Source organism: Galeopterus variegatus, unplaced genomic scaffold, assembly GCF_000696425.1.
Source record: "Galeopterus variegatus unplaced genomic scaffold, G_variegatus-3.0.2 Scaffold840, whole genome shotgun sequence".
Lineage (NCBI taxonomy): Eukaryota > Metazoa > Chordata > Mammalia > Dermoptera > Cynocephalidae > Galeopterus > Galeopterus variegatus.
This window is the reverse complement of record NW_007726951.1, coordinates 205,354-226,644: the sequence shown is the minus strand read 5'-3', so window position 1 is coordinate 226,644 and position 21,291 is coordinate 205,354. Positions and strand designations below refer to the sequence as shown.

The 21,291-nt window shown below is 43.4% G+C and overlaps 1 protein-coding gene across 1 annotated transcript; it reads left to right on the top strand.

The window, feature by feature from the left end:
- The first annotated feature begins 403 nt into the window (after positions 1-403).
- Positions 404-13,885, top strand: CHGB (chromogranin B (secretogranin 1)). Its single transcript, XM_008572824.1, has 5 exons — positions 404-676; positions 5,211-5,257; positions 5,877-5,967; positions 10,877-12,618; positions 13,491-13,885. The coding sequence occupies exons 1-5, from the start codon at positions 628-630 to the stop codon at positions 13,566-13,568; spliced, it is 2,007 nt and encodes a 668-aa protein (XP_008571046.1). The 5' UTR covers positions 404-627; the 3' UTR covers positions 13,569-13,885.
- Positions 13,886-21,291: the final 7,406 nt, after the last annotated feature.

Genomic DNA, 21,291 nt, shown 5'->3' with positions numbered 1-21,291 from the left:
CACCTTTCATTTTTAAAACCATCCCTTGCCTTTCCCTTTTCCCCGACCGACCATTTAATCCTCTCTCTTTAGCAGTAGTCTTTTCCTCAGCTGGATAGTAGAGACGAAAAACAGACTTCGTCATGCACACACCCTCAGCAGAACCACAGGCATATGCACACAGCCTCAAACACACGTTTTAAGATTTGGAGGCGTAGGGGGAAATGGGAAGCAAGCTAGGCAATCTAAGCAGGACTTCCCGCCTCTCCCCCGTCTCGGATCTGCAATACCTCCCTTCACTCTTCCTATCCCTTCCCCCTCCTTATCCCCCACCCCCGCACCAGCCCCAGCTCGCCCAGGCGACTGGACTGGCGTAAATTTCCGCCTACTTGCGCCGCCGCCCGGGGCGGGGGCTGCTCGTGACGTCAGGGCTGAGCGAGGGGGCGCCGCCTCCTGGCTGCCCACCTCTCCCGGCCCTGAGGCCCCCTCCTGCCCTTTAAAAGAGCAGGGCCTGCGCCAACCGCCCCACACGGCGGGGACCAGGACACACGGCTGGTTTCCCGGAGCATCTCCATCTCGCCTTCCTTCCGCTCCTTGCCTCACCGGTCCAGCCGCATCTTCTTCGCACAGGTTCGGGCGAGCGGGGCCATGCAGCCGGCCGCGCTTCTCAGCCTCCTGGGAGCCGCGGTGCTGGCCGGTGAGTGGGCAGGGCGGGCCGTTCAGCACCACGGACAGCGCCGGCCTCTGTCTTCCCTGCGGCTTGCTTGAGCATCTTGGCCGGCGGATTCTGGGAGAAGGAAGGTCGAGTGGAAGGTTTCTCTCTGTTGCTTGAAATTCCTTATTTCTTCTCTTCCCTGGGTGTTTCCCTCCAACTTCCCGCCTCCCCATCCCCACAACCCGTTTGAGTAGGAAAAAGCCAGAGGGCTTCCTCGCCCAGCCAGGAGAGTCTGTCTTTTCACAGCTGAGTTTTTCTGTAGACAGAAAGGAAGAAAACATGCCGCACCTCCAAGGAAACCCCACGTTTTGTGCCCACCTTTAAGATGTAACACTCTCTCTACCTGTCTAGAGAGATGCTGTTGGAATTTGATTCTGTGCCTGTTTGGCTTTTTAAAGCCCGGTGACCAAAGAGAAACAAGCATGCATGTAGTATATTAGCTGGCACCTGCATAATTTCCTTTATTATTATTACTACTGCTATTACTATATAAACATAACGAGATAAAATTAGGTCCTGTGTGCATGTATATAAGATAAATCTTTTTTCTTAACATGTTCATATATAAGTGTGTATGTGTGTTCATGTATATGTGTATACAGGTTTAGTATGATATATTTCTGTATTTCTATCTCTAGAGAGAGGCAGTTTCACACAATCCATTTCCAAGTTATGAATGGAAACTGCAGTAGATATTTTGACTTTTGTACTCCAGGAAAATAACTAGAGCATAAAATAACCGCAAAAGTATCTTTGTAGTAGTAAAAAAAAAATGTTTTAGTCAATTTAGGAGGATGTTTTTGGTTTTTGTTTCATTTTGTTTTTTGGTGGCTGGTCGGTACAGGTATCAGGTCCAGATAAAATTCTAAGTAGTAGATATTTGACAGCTTCTCTTTATGTATGGAAGACTGTGGGATTAGTCTTTCAAACTACTCTGAATCTGAAAGAAATTATCTCTAAAGATTTGAGGTATATGTGTGTGTACTGAAGTAAAGTCACTGTAGGTACTGAGACTATTGATAAGTAAGTATACTACCACCAAATTAAATTAGAGGGTTTTTTTGGGGGGGGGTTAATGACTCCATAGAATATTGTTTATACCTGAGATTGAAATTCCTAACTAGAATTGAGGTATTGCCATTCGTGAATATGAACATTTTGTAGACAGCTATTACTGCATCCAAAATGTAGAGACAAAATAAAAGCCAGTGGTAATTTATTTTATTGCAAGCTATACACATTCAGAATTTTCTAAAAATTTTTGTTATTCTTACAAATTGCCAACAAATGGTCTAGATGCAATTAAAGAAAACCAAATGAATAATTTGGAGTCCTTTCTGGTCAAAAATTTTTCAGAAAGGAACTGCTGAAGAAGCTAAAGCTCTGCTATGTACTGTGCTATAGACCACAAAAACACTGACATTTGTGGAACTTATTTAACTATGGTGGTAACGTACTTAGAGATCTCTTACATAAGAGAATATTTGAATAAAGGTTCATATTGTAATAGCAACCAAAATGGAGACAATATTCTTTTAAAAAGTTATTTATTGAGCTATAATTCACACACCATAAAAATCCACCATTTTAAAGTATATAATTCAATGGTTTTTAGTATATTCACGGATTGTATAACCATCACCACTATTAAATTTCAGAATACTTTCATCACCCCAGAAAGACAGCTCATACCCATTAGCAGTCACCTCCCCATTCCTGCCTCCCCCCAGCCTCTGGTAATGAGATATGATAGCCTTCAAGTAGAGTTTATTTGCAAAATCATAGGGTTGAGAAAAACCTCAAGAAACCATCTAGCTCATTTTCTACCCTTAAGAGCGTCTTTCTAGAGGGAGATTCACAACCTTCTACTGTAGCTATTGTATACTCTAAAGACTAATATGAGTGAAGTAGGTACATGATATGCATTTTATTCTGGGTAGGATGGTTTCTGAATTCAGAAGAGCTTGCTTAACTTATTTTACATCTATATTTTCAATTTGGGATCAAACCTTGATAGTCTTATGCAACATTACTACTTATAAGTAATTCTCAGATTTCTTATGTTATTTTGTATTTTTTCTACTATTTTATTATTTCCCTTTTAACATGAGCATTGGATTTTCTTTTCTGCCCCCAGAATCTTACTGTATACAAAACTAAGTTAAACTACTTTAGGGGAGTCAGCATGCCTTTAGCTATTACTTGCTGTCACAGACTCTATTGGAAGAAACATAGTGGCACTTAGAGGTCTCACCAAGATGCATAATGTACTTTCACAAGCAGACCCTAGTTTCTTTCCATCAAAAAGAGCTCTGAAGAGCCTCAGTCAGAGAAACAGAACTGTTCTGTAATTATGAACATTAGCTACAAATAGTCTAGAGTAATAAAAAGAAAAATATTTCTTCTCTTCCCCCAAGTCTGATAATTGTTAATACTTTGGAGATACTAGTACTTAATAAAATCATTTATTACACATTTTTGAAAAAAGAAAAAAGTATTAGCAAGAAACTATTACTAAAGAAGGTTTAGTAAAGCTGGATTTTTAAAAGGCACCTTCTATTTTATAAGGGGAGTAAATATCTTGTAGTTATTTCTTTCCAGAGGATTTTACAGATTTTAGGTAGAAAGAGAAAGTGCCAAAGTGTGTATGTTCTCAAAAAAGCCATTTTGGGTATAAAATTACAATCCAGCATATTAGACTCTGGGTGCCAAGGTGGGCCATCCAGATCTTGTCTGACCTGCATTTTAGGAAGAACTTGGGGTCTTCATAGCTTGTTAGCCATTTCTCAAATGTTTTTTAAATGATTCTGGTAGACTGGATAACTTTGGGCCTCTTGAAACAATTGAAGTAGATCTCAGGCCACGCTTTAAAAAGGAAAATTTAGTAAAGCGAGCAAATGAAATAGGTATTTTATATCTAGTTGAGCCCTATGATATGTAATTGATTGGGGGGAGGGGTGTTTAAAGCGGCTTGGAGAGCAAAGCATTTTGGGAGGAAAGGTCAGGTTGCTGGTCATAAATGAACTGCATTTGAATAGCTTTTATGTCTAACGTGTAGGGGTTCTGCTCTTGCCTCAGCTAGCTCTTCTCTTGTCCCTGGGACCTAGAATAATTATCTGCACTGAGCTTCTCCCACCATAATGGCAGTTGTCCACTCCAGGAAGTGCCAGGAGAACTGTAGAGATGGACCTATGTGTAAATGCTTTGAGCTTCTCTGATAGAAAGGGCTTAGGCAGAATGAAATAAAAGTGAAACATAAAAGAATCAAAGCAGATTTGAGAGAAAAAAATGGCACTGGAAAATTAAAATCACTAGAAGCATTTCCTAGGATGACAAAGGCACTTCAAACAGTGTTTTTAAAAAGGCAGAATAAATTTAAATTTTTCCTTTTAAGATATTCTCATAAACCAGCTGTTTGACACCAATTTGCATATGATATTACGGACTTGATGCTGTACTAGGAGGATTAGATACCTCCCCCGTTCTTTCCATGGTTGTAGACAACGTGGGGGAAGGGAAACACAGCACTGTTAAAGATGCATAAGCAACCTTGTTCAGGCAAAGGCCTTGGGGTAAAAAAATGAGGTAATTAATTATAGAAGATAGCCATAACCATGTTTTTATAAATGAAGTGAGTTTGGGGGAGAATATTTTATTGGGAACAGGGATAGCAGAGGGAACCACAGATCTTTACCCATTTGGGGTAGGCAGAAGGGAAGGGTTGAGGAGGAGGATATGGGTCTATTTAGACTTGGTTTGTTCTAAACTTTTCATTGAAATATATAGAAAACTGCACAAAATTATATTAAGTGAAACAAGTCAGGCACAGAAAGAGAAATACCACATGTTTTCACTTATTTGTGGGAGTGAAAAATAAATAAATATACAAACAAATGAATGGTGGGGGGGAGGGAATAAGACACAACAATCACAACAGTTCCTTGAACTTGTGAAGACAAGTGAACAGATATGATGTAGATGGGGGGAGGGGAGAGGGGGGAAAGAGGAACTGGTAAAAGGACACGAAAATCAACTACAATGTATATTGAGAAGTTAAAATTTAAAAAAAGAGGATGATGTGATAGAAAGAAAAAAAAAGAAAACTACACAGATCATGAGTATACAGCTTAATTATTTTTTACAAACTAGGCACACGTGTGTAACTAGCACTCAGATCAAGAAAAGGAACATGACCAGTACCCCAGAAGCCCCACTTGTCTGTGGTCTGGATTTGATTTACACTGGATGTAAGATAGCGTGTACTTTCAAATCATGTTTATGACATTGCTAGGAGAAGACAGCTCTGTGAGTGTGTAAATGCGTGCATGCGTGTGCATGTGTATGTGCGTGTGTGTATGTGCAAGAGGGGCAAGTGTGGCCATCATCCCCAGTTGTCTCTATTCAGCTCTGACTCTGCCCCTCTCTCCATCAAATTTGGAGTGACTTTGTGAGTTTGGTTTCACACAGCTTCCAAAAATCAACTCAAGCCATTTCCCATTCTTTTTCGCCTCCAAAGCTGCCAGTTCTATGCCAGTGGATAACAGGAACCACAATGAAGAAATGGTAAGTTGAAATGTCAGTCTAGCACCTAGACTTGTGTCCAGACTCTGTATTCTCGCACTCCCTGTCATAACCAACCACACACACAGCACAGCATAGTCTTGCAAAGCCAGGTTTTCATCCCTGAGAGAGTGGGGTCAGGGGATGTCCCTCCTGTGCTCCTGTGCTGAGCTCCTACATCCTTCCTGTATGGTTTAGTGCCCCTGAGGGTAGCTGTGGCATCACAGCATTTTCCTTCCAACCTGTTCAGAAATGAGGGTTTATTTCCCTTCTCAGGGTAATCTCAACTCAATGCCTTCTTGCGTTGTTCTGTGTAGGGGAGTGGGAAGTTTCATTATGGTCCTGTAAATCTGTACCCCTATCCTAAAGATCCTGCATCAGTACAGGTCACATAGGCAAACCTCCCTTGACAGCAGCTCTGGATTGAGCAGTCCATAGTGATGTTCTGTGTAGGGGAGTGGGAAGTTTCATTATGGTCCTGTAAATCTGTACCCCTATCCTAAGGATCCTGCATCAGTACAGGTCACATAGGCAAACCTCCCTTGACAGCAGCTCTGGATTGAGCAGTCCATAGTGCCGCTGACACCAGCTTTTGACAACCTATTTTTGGGTTTTTTCTTAGGTAACTCACTGCATCATTGAGGTCCTCTCAAATGTCCTGTTGAAGTCCAAGGCTCCCATCACCCCTGAGTGCCGACAAGTCTTGAAGAAGAGTAAGTGTCCCACACCACAGGCAGAATGTTGTCCCTGCAGTGATCCTTGCTCCTGCTGCCTCCACTTCTCTTTCCACTTTACCGACCAATGAATGAAGGTGGGGTGGGGGACACATAATGCAGTAGGAAGAGGGTTGACTATACTAGTGTCTGGGGCGATAAAAGCTATGGCTTCGAATCCCTGCTTTACCACTTAGTAGCTGTGTGACCCTAGGGAAGACCAGTTACCTCTCTGGGCTTATTTCCTCAAAGTAAAGTTAGGGAATCCAATTTAATGATAGTCTTTGAGATGTCTATTACTTCTTAAATTCCTTGGTTCTGGATTTTGGATTTTTAGAATAGGCCTTCATTTGGGTGGAGGGAGGAGGTGTAGAGAGTCCTCGTTTGTGATTAGATTGAGGGGGTGGGGGATAAGTGTTCTGGGAATGCTGGAAGATAAAAGGACAGAGGGAGATTTAAAAATTTTTCTTCTAGGGATAGCTAGTTAGCTCACCTGGAAGAGTGTGGTGCTGGTAACACCAAGATCATGGGTTCAGATCCCCTTACAGGCCAGCTGCCCTCCCCACCCCAAATTCTTCTTTTTTGCCTTCTGCTCTTATGATAGTGAGATGTTAGAAGCTTAGAAAGGTTTGAAGGGTGACTTCAAAACTTCTACCCAATTTGCACAACAGATTAGTTAAGACATTTTACTGTAGAGCTTAAAATGGAAGGTACCACCAAATGGGCCTGAGAACTAGAAGAATTTAGGGTGGTAGTCAAGTACCACAACGAGTCAGACTAATGGCCCTCTGGGTCTGGACTGGGCTGTTTTCCCTATCTGAAACAAGTTTCTACTAGAAATTGATGTTCTGAGGTGAATTTTACAAAACTACTCAGTCTCTTTTATACATTAAGTCAAACTGATTTAAACAAGCCCCCCAGACTGACCAGTTATCTCAGTTGGTTATAGCATAGCCTAATAACACCAAGGTCATGGGTTTGGATCCCCTTACTGGCCAACTGCCCCCCCCCCAAAAAAAAACCCACAAACTGCTCTCTTCAATACCTCCCTCTCCTTTTAAATTTTTAGTCAGGCTGAGAACAGTGTTTTGTTTTGGCTTTTTTTTTTTTTGCCTTTCACCATCAAAACCTCTCCATGGAAGAAAACACTCTCTTATTGCTGCACATGAAACTTTGTGCATAAATGGCAAAAACAAGTACTAGCAATTGGCTAAAAGAGTAATTTGGGGTGACTCAATCCACCTTTGAGGACTTCCTGGTAGGTGTGGGGGTTTGTGTCTTTAGAGACCCCATGAACAGTGAATGGAAGCTTTCCTACCACTCCCAGCCCTGCATACCTCTTTCTGAATTTCTCCCCAACTTTCTTCTCCAGCAATTACAGGAAGTGAGTGAGAGTAGTGGGGGTCTCCAGGCAGGGAGTAGAGGCTGCTCCTTTGAGCAAACTCATCTCATTATCTCCTTTCCCCTTTCCCTATTTACCAGATGGATGCAAAAGTGAAGTCTGTTATATTAAGTCATCAAAGAACCATGATTGCTTAGGAAAAGGTGCTGAACTTCAAGCTCTGCTTACCTTCCAAGATCAGATTCTTAGCCCTTGGACTGTGGCCATAGTGATTATAGACCCTGCTGTCACTGATTGGGCTCTTTTGATGTCAATTCCCAGGGCAACTGGTAAAACTCAAATGACCCATGTCTATAGAGACCCTGGAGACATCATATCCACAGAGCAATAGAATGCTGAGATCCAGAGAGTTTAAGAGCTCCTCCAGGGTTGCAGCCTCCAACAGCAGCCATGGCCAGACAACATAAAGGAGTTAGGCAGGACAGGAAGAGACCCAGAAACTGGAGAGCACGTGCCCCTTCTGAGGGGAGCAGATATTTCTCAGCTCCAATCTTATTGTGGAGAAATACAGACTGTTCCCAGATCTTGGAATTTTTCAAAAGAAGTTAAAATTTTGATTTTTAAGTGATATCTCCTGGTATTTAAGTATCGCCTCTGAATTTGAATTCACGAAAAATGTTGTTTAGGAGGGTGGCTGGTTAACTCAGGTGGTTAGATCATGGTGTTGAGAACACCAAGATCAAGGGTTCAGATCCCCATACTGGCCAGATGCAAAAAGAACCCTACAAACAAACAAAAAACCCTGTTGTTTAGGCCAAACAAAACTCACCTCTGGACTACCAGTTTGTGACTTCTACCCTAGTCTAATTTTCTATCTCCTGCTGGTATGTCTTAAACTGATTAGAAGACTGGTGGAGATTTTTGCCAGCTGGATGGATGCATTCATTCATGCAGCTTTCCTCTCAGCCCGGGCCAGTCTCCACTCCCACTCTCTCCTACACGTCTCTGGAGCCAGCACCACTCATTGTGCAAACAAGCACATGGGGAGTGGAGAAGAATAATTGATTCATGGCTTGAAGAGACCTCAGGGAATATGTAGTCCAGTTTCTTAATAGGTACAGGAATGTCTTTGACCAGGGTTGATCTTGTCATCCTTGCAGCATGACAGGGAGAAAAGGTTCATTTTTCCCTTTTTACTTGAAAGTAAGTGTGAGCTTCACACCTTGCTTTTACAGATTGACAATGACTGTGCGGCTAATCACACTCCTCTTTCAGTCTCACCTGCGGGGGCTTCAAGCTAAAATTAGGAGGAAGTGCTAAGCCTCAGGCACAAGCTGCTGTAGGCAGTACACATTTAATTGGGAAAAAAATAAAAATACTTCTGTTCCTGACATTTAAGACCCCACATAGCAGTAGGCAGTAGGAAAGGAGCCATATAATCTGTGCCCCTGGAGGCTGAGGTCCTATCTGATAGCTGTATTTCAGCTGACTCTCGGAATGACATCAGTATCTGCCTGCCTTAGTCATCTTGGGCTGCTGTAACAAATACCACAGACTAGGTGGCTTAAACAGCAAACATTTATTTCTCACAGTTGTAGAGGCTGGAAGTCTAAGATCCAGGTGAGGGCCCACTTTCTGGCTTGTAGAAAGCCATCTTCTTGCTGCATTTTCTAGTGGAGAGAGAGAGATCATCTCTTCTAGGAACACCAATTCCATTATGAGGGCTTTACCCTTATGACACGATTACTTCCCAAAGGCCTCACCTCCAAATACCATCACATTAAGGATTAGGGCTGCAGCATATGAATTTGGGGGGACACAAACATTCAGTCCACAGCATTACTCAAAACTTCCCTGCTTACCTGTGCCCACCTGAATAGCTGACCTAATGCTGCACACACTACCACTGGCTCTTAGAAGGCAAAAAGACTAACAGGCGATGGATGGGTCAACCCTCTGGCATCTAGGTATAAAAGGTCAGGGACAGTTCCATTGACTCATAAACAAGAGAATGTTATCAACCAGGCTTGGCTTTAAGCAGAGAGGTACAGACAGTCCACTATTTCTGGGACATTTTTACAAAACAGATCAATTTTTCCATTTTGCAAATATCAGTTCAAAATGACTCATAAAGGGGCTGGCCAGTTAGCTCAGTTGGTTAGAGCACAGCCATCTAACACCAAGGTCATGGATTTGGATCCCTGTACTGGCCAGCCACAAAAAAAAAAAAGATTAATCGGCACCGTAACCCACAGATACAATTTCAAATTTTCTAGTAGTAGCCACATTTAGGGAGTAAAATGAGGTGAAATTAATTCTAGCAATATACTTAATTTTTATCCAATATACACTTTTTATATAACTAATATATTTGTAATATTATCCAGTACACCCAAAATATTATCATTTCAATATCAATATAAATCAATATATTCAATATAAAAGTTATTGAGATATTTTACATTCTTTTTTTTTTTTTCCGCATGAAGTCTTGGAAATCTGGTGTGTATATTACTCGCGTAGCATAACTCAGTTTGGACCAGCCACAGAAGGCTAGTGGCTCCCACAACAGAGACTCAGAGCTTTTAGTGGCCTTGGCCTCAGACATTCTATCTGAACTCGGTGACATAAGTTGAAATCCAAGCCCTCCCAGCTAACAACTCAGTGTAAACTGCATATCTCCTTTCATGGGGTGTCCTTGAGTTAAGATGGATTTAGCAAAGGAGCTGTCGATATTTGCAAAAGATGGGAGAGAACAGCATTCAATTAAAATATCAGTTATCCCATCTACTGCTGACTTATGAAACACAAGGAAAACTCAGTACACTGAAGTTTTTCCCCAACATCTGACAACATGTTGGGGGAATGGAACTTGAGTGAAGGAAGAAACAGTCCTTTCCACTGCTGTGCAGTTTTCTTGGAAAAAATATACACACCCTTCTTACCATCCGTTACTAAGTTATATTTTCATTTGCTGCTAGGTTGAGTCTGAACAGTTGAATAATAAAAATAATAAAATAAATAGTAAAAGTTTGATAAACTAATAATTAAAATATTTTAAATCCTCCTTTGAATCTTGATATTTCCCATTTTAGCTATTTAACTTTAGCTGGATTACAGTCAGGGCCATTTGCACAGTGTTAACTTTTTAACCTTTACTTAGAGTAAACATGGAAAGAATAGTCCCAAATTACACCTCTCTGAGTCTCAGTGCTCTCTTTGGCAAAAAGAGGAGGTTGGACTGGATGAATTCTAAAGTTTGTTCTGGTTTTAAATTCTAATATTTCATAAAGTCCATATCTGGATTTCAACTGGATCAACGATAGTACCAATGAGAGATGCTGGTTTGACATTATGGATACATACAAATATTCAGTTTATTATTAGATTTAAACAAAGCTTACATAGCATTTGCTTTTAAAAGGAATCTGAGTATAATATTTATTAACTTAAAAAATTATCCAAGCAATTTTCAGTGTTCTCAGGATCTGTAGTGATTACTGAGGCTGGTGTTTGTTGAACACAAGCAATTCTTAAGTGATACTTACTCTTATATTTTCATCATAGGTGGAAAAGAGGTCAAAGATGAAGACAAAAGTGAAAATGAAAACACAAAGTTTGAAGTAAGATTGTTAAGAGACCCAGATGATGCCTCGGAGGCCCGCAGGCCCTCTAGTAGGGATGGAACAGGAGCCCCAAGAGAAGAGGACACCCAAGGCTTGACAAAGGCAGACACAGAGAAATGGGCAGAGGAAGGCAGGCACAGCCGAGAAGGAGCACACGAGCCCCAAGGGAGCCTCTATCCCTCCGACAGTCAAACCTCCAAAGAAGCAAAGACACACCATTCTGAGAGGAGTGAGGCAGAGGACTATCAGAAAAAAGAGCTTGGGGAAGATGGCAGTGAAGAGAAACATCTTGGAGAGCCAGAAGAGACACAAAACGCCTTTGTCAACAATAGAAACCAGGCCACGGTTAAGAATAGAGAGGGATTAGGGGCCAGATCTGATACACACTCTGCTGGGCGCTCTGAGGAGAAGACACACAGCCGGGAGAAGAGTAGCCAGGAGAGCGGAGAGGAGACAAGGAGCCAGGAGAAACCCCCCCAAGAGTCTAAAAGCCAGCCCTGGAGCCAGGAAGTGTCTGAGGAAAGTGAGGAAGATGCTACCTCTGAGGTGGCCAAACGACGCACAAGGCCCAGACACCACCATGGAAGAAGCAGGCCCGACAGGTCCTACCGAGAAGGGAATCTTCCCTCTGAGGAAAGGGGACACCCCCTTGAGGCATCTGAGGAGTCAAATGTGGGCCTAGACACTTTAGGGGAAAAGAGGGACCACCATTCAACCCACCACAGGGCTTCAGAGGAAGAACCCGAATATGAGCAAGAAGTGAGGAGTTATCCAGGGGTCCAGGCTCCTGAGGACCTGAAGGCAGAACGATATGGGGGCAGAGGAAGTGAGGTGTACAGGGCTCCCAGGCCTCATGGTGAGGAGAGCCGGGAGGAAGAGGACAAGAGAAACCTCCTCAGCTCAGAGCTTGACAGTATGGCACGTAGATATAAAGAAGAAAGTGAGGAAGAGAGGGGCCGTGATGGGGGAAAGGGGCAGCATCACAGAGGCAGGGGAGGGGAGCCAGGTGTCTATTCTGCTCCTGAACCCAGAGAAGAGAAAAGGCTGTTGGGTGAAGGTCACCACCGTGTTCAAGAAAGCCAGCTGGACAAGTCAAGGAGGTATCCACAAGGTGAGTGGAAGGAGCAGGACAGAAATTACCTCAACTATGGTGAGGAAGGAGCCCGACGGAAGTGGCAGCAGCAGGAGGACCTGCAAGACACGGAAGGAAACAGGGAGGAAGCCAGGCTTCAAGACAAAGAATATGGCCTCCGTCACATCACTGAAAAGAGGAAGAGATTGGGGGCGATCTTCAACCCATACTTTGACCCTCTCCAGTGGAAGAGCAGCCATTTTGAGAAAAAAAACAACATGGATGACAATTTTCTTGAGGGTGAAGAAGAAAATGGGCTGCCCTTGAGTGAGAGGAATTTCTTCCCAGAATATGACTATGACTGGTGGGAGAAAAAGCCCTACTCGGAGGATGTGAACTGGGGATATGAGAACAGAAACCTCCCCATGGCCCCCAAACTGGATCTGAAAAGGCAGTATGACAGAGTGGCTGAACTGGACCAGCTCCTTCACTACAGGAAGAAGTCAGCCGAATTTCCTGCTGACTATGATTCTGAGGAGCAGATGAGCACACGCCCCGAGGCAGAAAGTGAAAACAACAGGGCCGACCAGAGAGTTCTGACAGAGGAAGAGGTACGGTGTGGGCTTTTGTTTAAAATGAACTTACTACGGTCAATTTTAGTATGTTATGTTCAAGACTATCTGATATTAATGGAGAGAAATTGGTGAGAATTTATCACCATGAGAATACGTCCTAGTAACGGAGCAGAGATCACCTCTGGGGTTGACTTCCACCTGCTGTCTGGCCACTGTCCGCATCCCTGCCCACTGCCCTCTCTTGCAGTGCTTCTCAACTATGGCATCACATTGGAATCACCTGGAGAGCTTGAAAATTTACTGTGTCTGGGTCCCACTCCCAGAGATTCTAGTTTGTACGGGTGCGGCCTGGGCATCAGGATATTTTAAAGCTCCCAGGTGTTTCCAGTCAAAGTTCCAGACACAAGTTCCTGTTCTGGTGTCTTTCCCTTGGTCATTTGACTGTTCATTGCTGTCTGCCAAGGTAGGAAGAACAGGTGATGGAGAAATTAGTTGCTTTGGTCTGTCATTATTGGTTCATGCCCTGCTACCATCATAAGTTTACATCTGTGAAGGGTAATGCTATTGGAGCTGTACCTACGCAAACAATGTTTTTTCCTAATATTGATTACATAGGTTGGTGCTTCTTAAACTTGAGTGTGCATCCGAATCATGAGGGATGCCTAGCCCCCAGTTTCTGATTCTGTAGGTCCCAGGTGGGACCCAAGAATCTGTATTTCTGACACGTTCCTCAATGAGGCTGGTGATGCTCATGTTACTGGCCAGGGGGCCACACTTTGAGAATGGGTGTAGGCTGACTCATGCAGCTTCTAACATGCCTAAGATCCCCTTTCTGTTCATATTCCCTCAAACTACAGCAAAATAAATCAATCCAGAACCTCATGCCTCCATTTTTCTGTATTTTCCAGGAAAAAGAACTTGAAAACTTGGCTGCCATGGATTTGGAACTACAGAAAATAGCTGAGAAGTTCAGCCAAAAGGGTTGATGGTCGTTGGAGCAGTGAGCAGTTTTAAGAAGCAGCCCTCACATTATCTGTTTTGCAGTATTTCACTGAAAGACACCATTTATTTACCCAAAGGCAGAAAGTAGAATTTACTGTTTATTAAATGTTTGACACAATTGGAAATGTCCTTAGTATTTGCCAGAATGCTGTTGACAATATGTATAGCATGACTTGTAGCATATTCTTTCTGGCTAAATAAACATATTAACATGCTTGTTACAGTGACTGTGCTACTGTCTTTGAAAAAATGTTTGTCTCAGTTTGATATAATAAAAGATTTTACCTGAGACCAAAAGCTTCATCATTCTCAGCTTTCTTTTGTTTAATTGGGAGGGATGTGATTTTCAAATCCATTCTTTAAAGTAAATTCTGAAAGATGGTATATGGATTCATTGGTCTTTGGATGCGTAATTTAAAAAAAAGCAAGTCTTTTGAAGTAAAAGAATGCACAGGATATAAAGAGAGAGCTCAGGAAAAGACAGCTGCTCCCCTGGGCTGGAGAGAGATTAGATAGGCTTGAAGAACCTGTTTCAAAAACAGTCATAAGATACTACTTTAAAAATCTTATTACCTGGAGAGCTCTACAAGTAGCCGACCAAGGGGCATTTTTCAGGGCTGAGAAGAAAGCCTGGATAATGGAAAAAACTCAGGATTGGGAGTCAGAACATCTGGCCTATCCAAACAGGTTTGGTCTCTTGGGGTCTGTCTGATTTCTACTCTGTAGAAAGACAGACTCTATTACTAAGTAGCTGTATGACTTTGGGCAAGCGACTTTCCCTCTCCTAACCTCAGGTTCATCAGTGAAATGAAGACATCTGTCTCATTTGGGTTGTTACAAGGATGATGCAAATTTACACAAAACACTAAGAGCAGTGCCTGGTAAATGGCAATGGTTGTAGCAGATGTTAGCTGCTGTCATTTTTTTTTTTTTTTTTTTTTTAAAGATGACCGGTAAGGGGATCTTAACCCTTGACTTGGTGTTGTCAGCACCACGCTCAGCCAGCGAGCAAACCAGCCATCCCCATATAGGGATCCAAACCTGGGGCCTTGGTGTTATCAGCACCGCACTCTCCCGAGTGAGCCACGGGCCGGCCCAGCTGCTGTCATTTTTATCCCTGCAATTTCTCATAGAAAGACAGTGGAACAATTCCCCTTCTTCCTTCTTTTACCTGTCACTTCATTGCTTACTAATGATGGCTTCTACTTGGTTGATTTCTACTGTTTTTGACAGTTCAGATAATGAGCTGTTCTCTGGGAGGTGGTATAAGGGAGAATAAAACTTTCTACCCTCTGAAGGTTCAATAATTAGGTCTATGAAATAAACTGAGGGTAGACAGATTAACAGGACAAAAACCATTTTAATTACATATACACATAGGAGTCCCACAAAATACGAGATTCAATGAACGGCCAGATGACTGAAGTTTTTAAAGCATTCTCAGCTATAGGAAGGAATAGGGGCTTGGGGCTTCTGGGGAGTGGGTGCCACAAATTATGGGAGAAACTGTATGGTGAACAAAGGTGGTCTTGTTATGCAGACAATGTCTCTCAGGTACTAAGAGTTACCTCTGAGCAGCCTTCTTCCTGGTACTTTACTAATGTAGATTTCCTTTATAGATGTAAATTTCCTTTAGGAAAGGACAGCTTTTCAGAGCTATTCCTGTGTCTGCAGTTTCTCAGAATAGCCAGCTCAAAATATGCCAAAGTGGTATATTTTGAAGTGGCACATCCTGATCTCCTACAGTCATATTTTGGGGTGGTATGTACTGAGCTACAACAATGGCAAAAATAAGTCTGGGAATCACACATGACTTTTATCCATCCCGGAAGTCCTGGTTCTCTTCCTCTTGGCTAACTCAAGAGTTGCCTTTGCTAATTTAACCAGATTCATTTGAGAATAACTGTCAGTGACATACTTTTCTGGGTGAGTTGAAGCTTTTTCATACAAGGAGCAAGCCAGTCAGTGCTATGAATTTGATGCCAAATTGTTCTAAAGCTGGGCTCACACTTCTGGAAGGCTGCTCACTATCTCTGCCTGGGGTCTTTTTTTCTGGCCATGGGATTATGATTGGCTGTTTGCAAAAGCTAGTGAGAAGTGCCAGGGGGATAAAGGCTGCTGGAGGCAGCCCTCATGGTGGACAAGGGGTTGGCATATAAATATTGTGCTAGTTTCCTAAGGCTGCCGTAACGAAGTACCACAAACTGGGTGGCTTAACACAGAAGAAATTTATTCTCTTACAGTTCTGGAGTCCAGAAATCCAAAATGAAGGTGGTGGCCGGGCCATGCTCCTCCAAATTGTGTAGAGGAGGGTCCTTCCTTGTCTCTTCCTGGCTTCCGGTGGCCCCAGGCATTCCTTGTCTTGTGGCAGCAAAACTACAATCTCTGCCTCCATCCTTACATGTTTGTCCTCTCCTTGTGAGTCTGTCTCTTTACATGGTGCTCTTTTTATAAGGATACCAGTCATATCGGATTAAGGGCCTATCCTACTCCAGTATGACCTCCATCTTTTAACTAATTACAACTGCAACAACCCTATTACCAAGTAAGGTCACTTACTAAAGTACTGGGTGTTGGGATGTCAAGAAACATATCTTTTTTTTTTTTTCTCTTTTTTTTGGTAGCAGGCCAGTATGGGGATCCAAACTCCTGACCTTGGTGTTATAACATGGCACTCTAACCAACTGAGCTAACAGGCCAGCCCAGCGTATCTTTTTTTTTTTTTTAAAAGATGACTGGTAAGGGGATCTTAACCCTTGACTTGGTGTTGTCAGCACCACGCTCAGCCAGTGATCAAACCGTCCATCCCTATATGGGATCCGAACCCGTGGCCTTGGTGTTATCAGCACCGCACTCTACCGAGTGAGCCACGGGCCGGCCCCCAGCGTATCTTTTTTTTTTTTTTAAAAGATGACTGGTAAGGGGATCTTAACCCTTGACTTGGTGTTGTCAGCACCACGCTCAGCCAGTGATCAAACCGTCCATCCCTATATGGGATCCGAACCCGTGGCCTTGGTGTTATCAGCACCGCACTCTACCGAGTGAGCCACGGGCCGGCCCCCAGCGTATCTTTTTTTTTTTTTTAAAAGATGACTGGTAAGGGGATCTTAACCCTTGACTTGGTGTTGTCAGCACCACGCTCAGCCAGTGATCAAACCGTCCATCCCTATATGGGATCCGAACCCGTGGCCTTGGTGTTATCAGCACCGCACTCTACCGAGTGAGCCACGGGCCGGCCCCCAGCGTATCTTTTTCTGAAGACACAATTCAATCCATAACAAAGCAGGCCAGCTTCCACCCTCCCCAGTGGAATAACTGAGGCATATATAGTGCCTCCTCCCCAATAAATTGCTTGTCCTTGAATTTTTATCTCAGGGTTTGTTTCTGCAGTACCCTGACCTAAGTAACTATCCAAAGCCAAGGCTTATACTATGGCAAATAATACAACTGCAGCTTATAATATGTCCCAGTTGTAAACCCTTGTCTTACTACATCCTAACATAAGATACTGGGAAATGCTTAACACATACCCACTTACATACAATGCAGTATGTCTCTGCCTGTTTTCCTACTGCAACCCAGTGGAAAACAAAATCATTTCCTAAATAAAGAGAATTTGAGGAGTCCAAGATGAATAGGGGCTTACTCACTGGAGGAGAGAAAGCAAAACACTGCAGTGCACCAAATGCCAGCCAGCACACCACACACACACACACTGGGCACAGCTCGTGAGGAGAAGCTGTCAGCAGATGGAGCACAGCATGGCAGAGCATGGCACCCTCCCAGCCTGGAGATGGTTCACACAGCTTCCTCCTGGCATCCCACCTTGTTGATGCCCTGAGCTCTGGCACATCTTTTCATTTTAGTATGCAAACACCTTGGGGCAGGAGAATGTGCAGGCAGCGATGGCCTATCAAGGATTCAGGAGATATCCAAGAGAATCCCATCCAACTCATGGTGCCAGGCAGAGTGCAATTAGGATCTCTGGGCATGCCACCATTTCTCTAGGAAGAAGTCAAGAACTCTCTAGGCCACTATTTTTTCTCCTCTAATAATTTCCTCTTCTAATATATGTTCGTAGTAAAAACATCAAGTAATCCTGAAAGGCTTATAAGTATTATGGGTTGAATTGTGTCCCCCAAGATGATATGCTCAAGTCTTAACTTCCCCACACATGTGACTGTGGCTGTATTTGGAAACAGGGTCTCTGCAGATGCTATCAAGTCAAGATTAGAGTGGGTCCATATCTAATATGACAGGTGTCCTTATAAGAAGAGGGAAATTTGGACACAGACATACCGAGGAGAACACCATGTGAAGATAGGCAAAGAGTGGAGTTATGCTGCTGCAAACCAAGAAATGTCTGGGTCACCAGAAGCTGAAAGAGGCGAGGTAGGACCCTCCCTTGGAACTGTCATAGGGAGCATGACCCTGCCCACACTTTGATTTCACACTTCTGGCCTCCAGGACTGTGAGAGAATAAATTTCTGTTGTTTTAAGCCACCCAGCTTGTGGCACATTGTACGGCAGCACAAGGAAACTAGTACAATGAGAAATAAGTGGCCCCAGTATGCTCCCTGCCCCCGTCCTCCTGCCTGCATCCTGCAGATGCAGACACCTGGAGGTTATTTTAGAGGCTTTTTTGTATTTAAATATTTAATTGTCATGTTCTCTAGTATTTTTTCATGAAGGAATTACAGCACAGAGATAGGACAGGAGGGGAGAGAGCATCTTAACATTACAAAATGAAAACACACAACATGCCATTGTACAACATAGCATGATCAGGAGACCTCAGGTGCTAAAATAATTAACTAATTTCAATAATTAAAATTCTGCAGTCCAGCCATCAGATACTCAGATTCGCAATAAGCCTGACTGTGAAAGTGCCTGTTGATGAAAGACGTCAAGGAAGTGAGGGCATGAGCCATGCGGACATCAGGAGGAAGGATGTTTCGGGCAGAGGGGATAGCAGGTGCAAAGGCCCTGAGGCAGGAAAGGTTTGGCTTGTTCAAAGAGCAAGGAAGCCAGCATGGGGGACTGTCATAGGAGGTGAAGTTAGAGAGGTGGCAGGGGCCAGATCACGCAGGCTTTTGTAGGTCCTGGTAAGGAGTTTTGCTTTTGTGATTGGAGAGTTCTCAACAGAGGACTGACGTGATTTGCTTTACGTTACAACAACACTGGCTGCTGGGTTGAGAGAAGGCTGTAGGGAAAGTGAGGACAGAAACACAGAAACCAGTAAGGAGGGCATGTAATAATTCTGGCCAGCCGTTGTCATGGCTTGGGCCAGTGTGGTAGGGAAAAGTAATCAAACTCTGGACCGGTTGCGGAGACAGAGCTGACAAGCTGATGGATTTGGTGTGGCATGAGGGAACGAGAGGATGATGCCAAGGTTTAAGCCTGAGCAGTTGGGAAGAACAGAGATGGGGAGGACTGCAGGAGGTACTGGCTTGGGAGGGGAGAGATGGGGTGCTCAGGTTTGGATGTATTACATTTGAAATGTGAACAGACATCCAGTGGAGGTGTTGAGTTGGGTGTACAGAGCAGGAGCTGAAGGAAAAGGCCTGTGCTAAAGACTTAATGTGGGAGTCATGATCATAGAAATGGTATTTAAAGCCTTGTAACTGGATGAGATCATCTAGTGTTCTGGAAATGAGTCAGAGTTGGCCTCTGTGTATTGACCCCTAAGTTATTTCTTCATTGCAGGCTGAGACTGTTTAGCTCAAAAGCCCAGTGGTCAAACATAAATTTTTACTCATCTGATCATTTTAAAATTTTAAGCAAATTTTTAGCCATTTAGGGCCTGCCTGCTTTGCATACCCCCACCAAACTAAACCCAACATCTGCTGGCCACTGATAATAGATTCTTGTGGTTATAAGACCCCAAGCCACTCCTGCCTCTCTCTCCCCCAGTTGGGGGGAGTACCCTTGCCCTCCCTCCTCCCCTACTGAGTAGCAACCCTGTGGTGTAGCCTCTGCAGACACTTGCTGAGGGACATCCCTCCTCCCCTATGCAAACCTGTCACTGTCCCCGTCACCCAATAAGTATGTGCGTGCTACTGCCACCTCATGGACATGTCTTTTTCTTGCTCAGTCCCCAAATCCCTTGAACACCCAAGGGAGAGTGTAGGAAAGAGAGGAGGTGCACCAGCTGAGCCCTGGGGCACGTCAATGTGTAGAAGTCTCAGAGATGAACAGCAAAAGAGATAAAGAAAGGCCAGAAAGGTAGGAGGGAAACCAGGAAACAGTGGTGTCCTAGAAGCCAAGTGTGAAAAACTGGCAAGTAGAGGGTGGACAGTGTCTAACACTGCTGATGGGTCCAGAGGACTGAGAAGGAGCTCTGCATTTCACATTTTGTTGCTGCTCACTCCAACCAGCTCCTTGCCGTGGCTGCTCCAAAGCACTGCTCCCGTTTCGTCTGTGCCACAATCCCTCTCATCATTTGCTGAAATCAGTGATCAGCAAACTTTTTCTTAAGGGGCCAGACAGAAAACGTTTTGGGCTTTGAGGCCATACAGTTTCTATCACAACTATTCAACTCTGTTATAGTGAGAAAGCAGCCCTAAACAGATGAGTGTGGCTGTGTTCCAGTAAGACTTCATTTATGGGCCCTGCAAGTTGAATTTCATGTAATTTTCACATGTCATAAAATTACTTTTTTTTTTTACTCCCCCCCAACTGGTTAAAATTATAAAAACCATTTTTAGGGCTGGCCAGTTAGCTCAGTTGGTTAGAGCATGGTGTTGTAACAACAAGGTCAAGAGTTTGATTCGCATACTAGCCAGCTGCAAAAAAACAAAAAATTTTTTTTTAGCTTGCAGGCCATACAAAAAACTGGCAGTGGGCCAGATTTGGCCCACAGGCTGTAGTTTGCTGCTTCCTGATTAGAATTGACCATATTTCTTATTTTTACTTCCTCCTCTTTGAATGTGTCACCGCATGGCTTTATTCCATATCACGTGTAGCTCCTACTTTGTTACTCAAAGGTGATAGAAAAGGACCATGAGAGGCCACTTTACTCACCTGAGTATTTGATTGGAAAAGTATTCCCAGAAGGCAAAGGTAATTCTTGCTATCATTTCCTCCACCCTATGGATTAATTTCTCCACTTTTTAAGTTTGTTGGTTTAGAACGATAACACTAAGTGTACCAAATACCCAACAGATTGAGCCCACCATTTCAAAACAAAATTTCTTTTAGCGCCTTGTTACCTTTCTGACAAAGTGAAAATAAAATGTCAGAATCTTTCCAGTCTTGCTTTAATGCTATCAGTGAAATGCCAAAAGCCCAGGTTATTAATGGAACTGTAAAAGAGGCAAAAGAGGGGAGGGGAAGTACATGATAATTTCCTATGCTTCAAACATTTTGCCCTTCTTTCTAAACACTCAAAAAACTGTGGGTGCCTAGTAAATGTTAATAGGGCAGTTTATCAGTTGCTCTTTAGCTACTCACGGACTCACATTTCTTGTCATCTGGTCTGTGCTACACAGTTAAGTCCAAGGAAAATCTGTGATCCTTTTTATAAAAATTAATGTTAAGTGACATTATATTTCAAGTAAAGGTATTTGATACTCTGGTATTTTCTAGCATTGCACTTTAATGAATGACAAAATCAGAAACATCTAGAGTAGGGGCCGGCCCGGTGGCGCACTCGATAGTGCGCCGCTTGAGAGGCGCGGCGGCGCTCCCGCCCGAGGGTTCGGATCC

What these genes read in the sequence shown, in the direction of transcription:
- CHGB (XM_008572824.1), top strand. Translation starts at nt 628, where the DNA reads ATGCAGCCGGCCGCGCTTCTCAGCCTCCTGGGAGCCGCGGTGCTGGCC. An exon ending in GGGAGCCGCGGTGCTGGCCG is followed by an intron (nt 677 to 5,210) that starts GTGAGTGGGCAG and finishes TCGCCTCCAAAG; the next exon opens with CTGCCAGTTCTATGCCAGTG. An exon ending in CCGACAAGTCTTGAAGAAGA is followed by an intron (nt 5,968 to 10,876) that starts GTAAGTGTCCCA and finishes TTTTCATCATAG; the next exon opens with GTGGAAAAGAGGTCAAAGAT.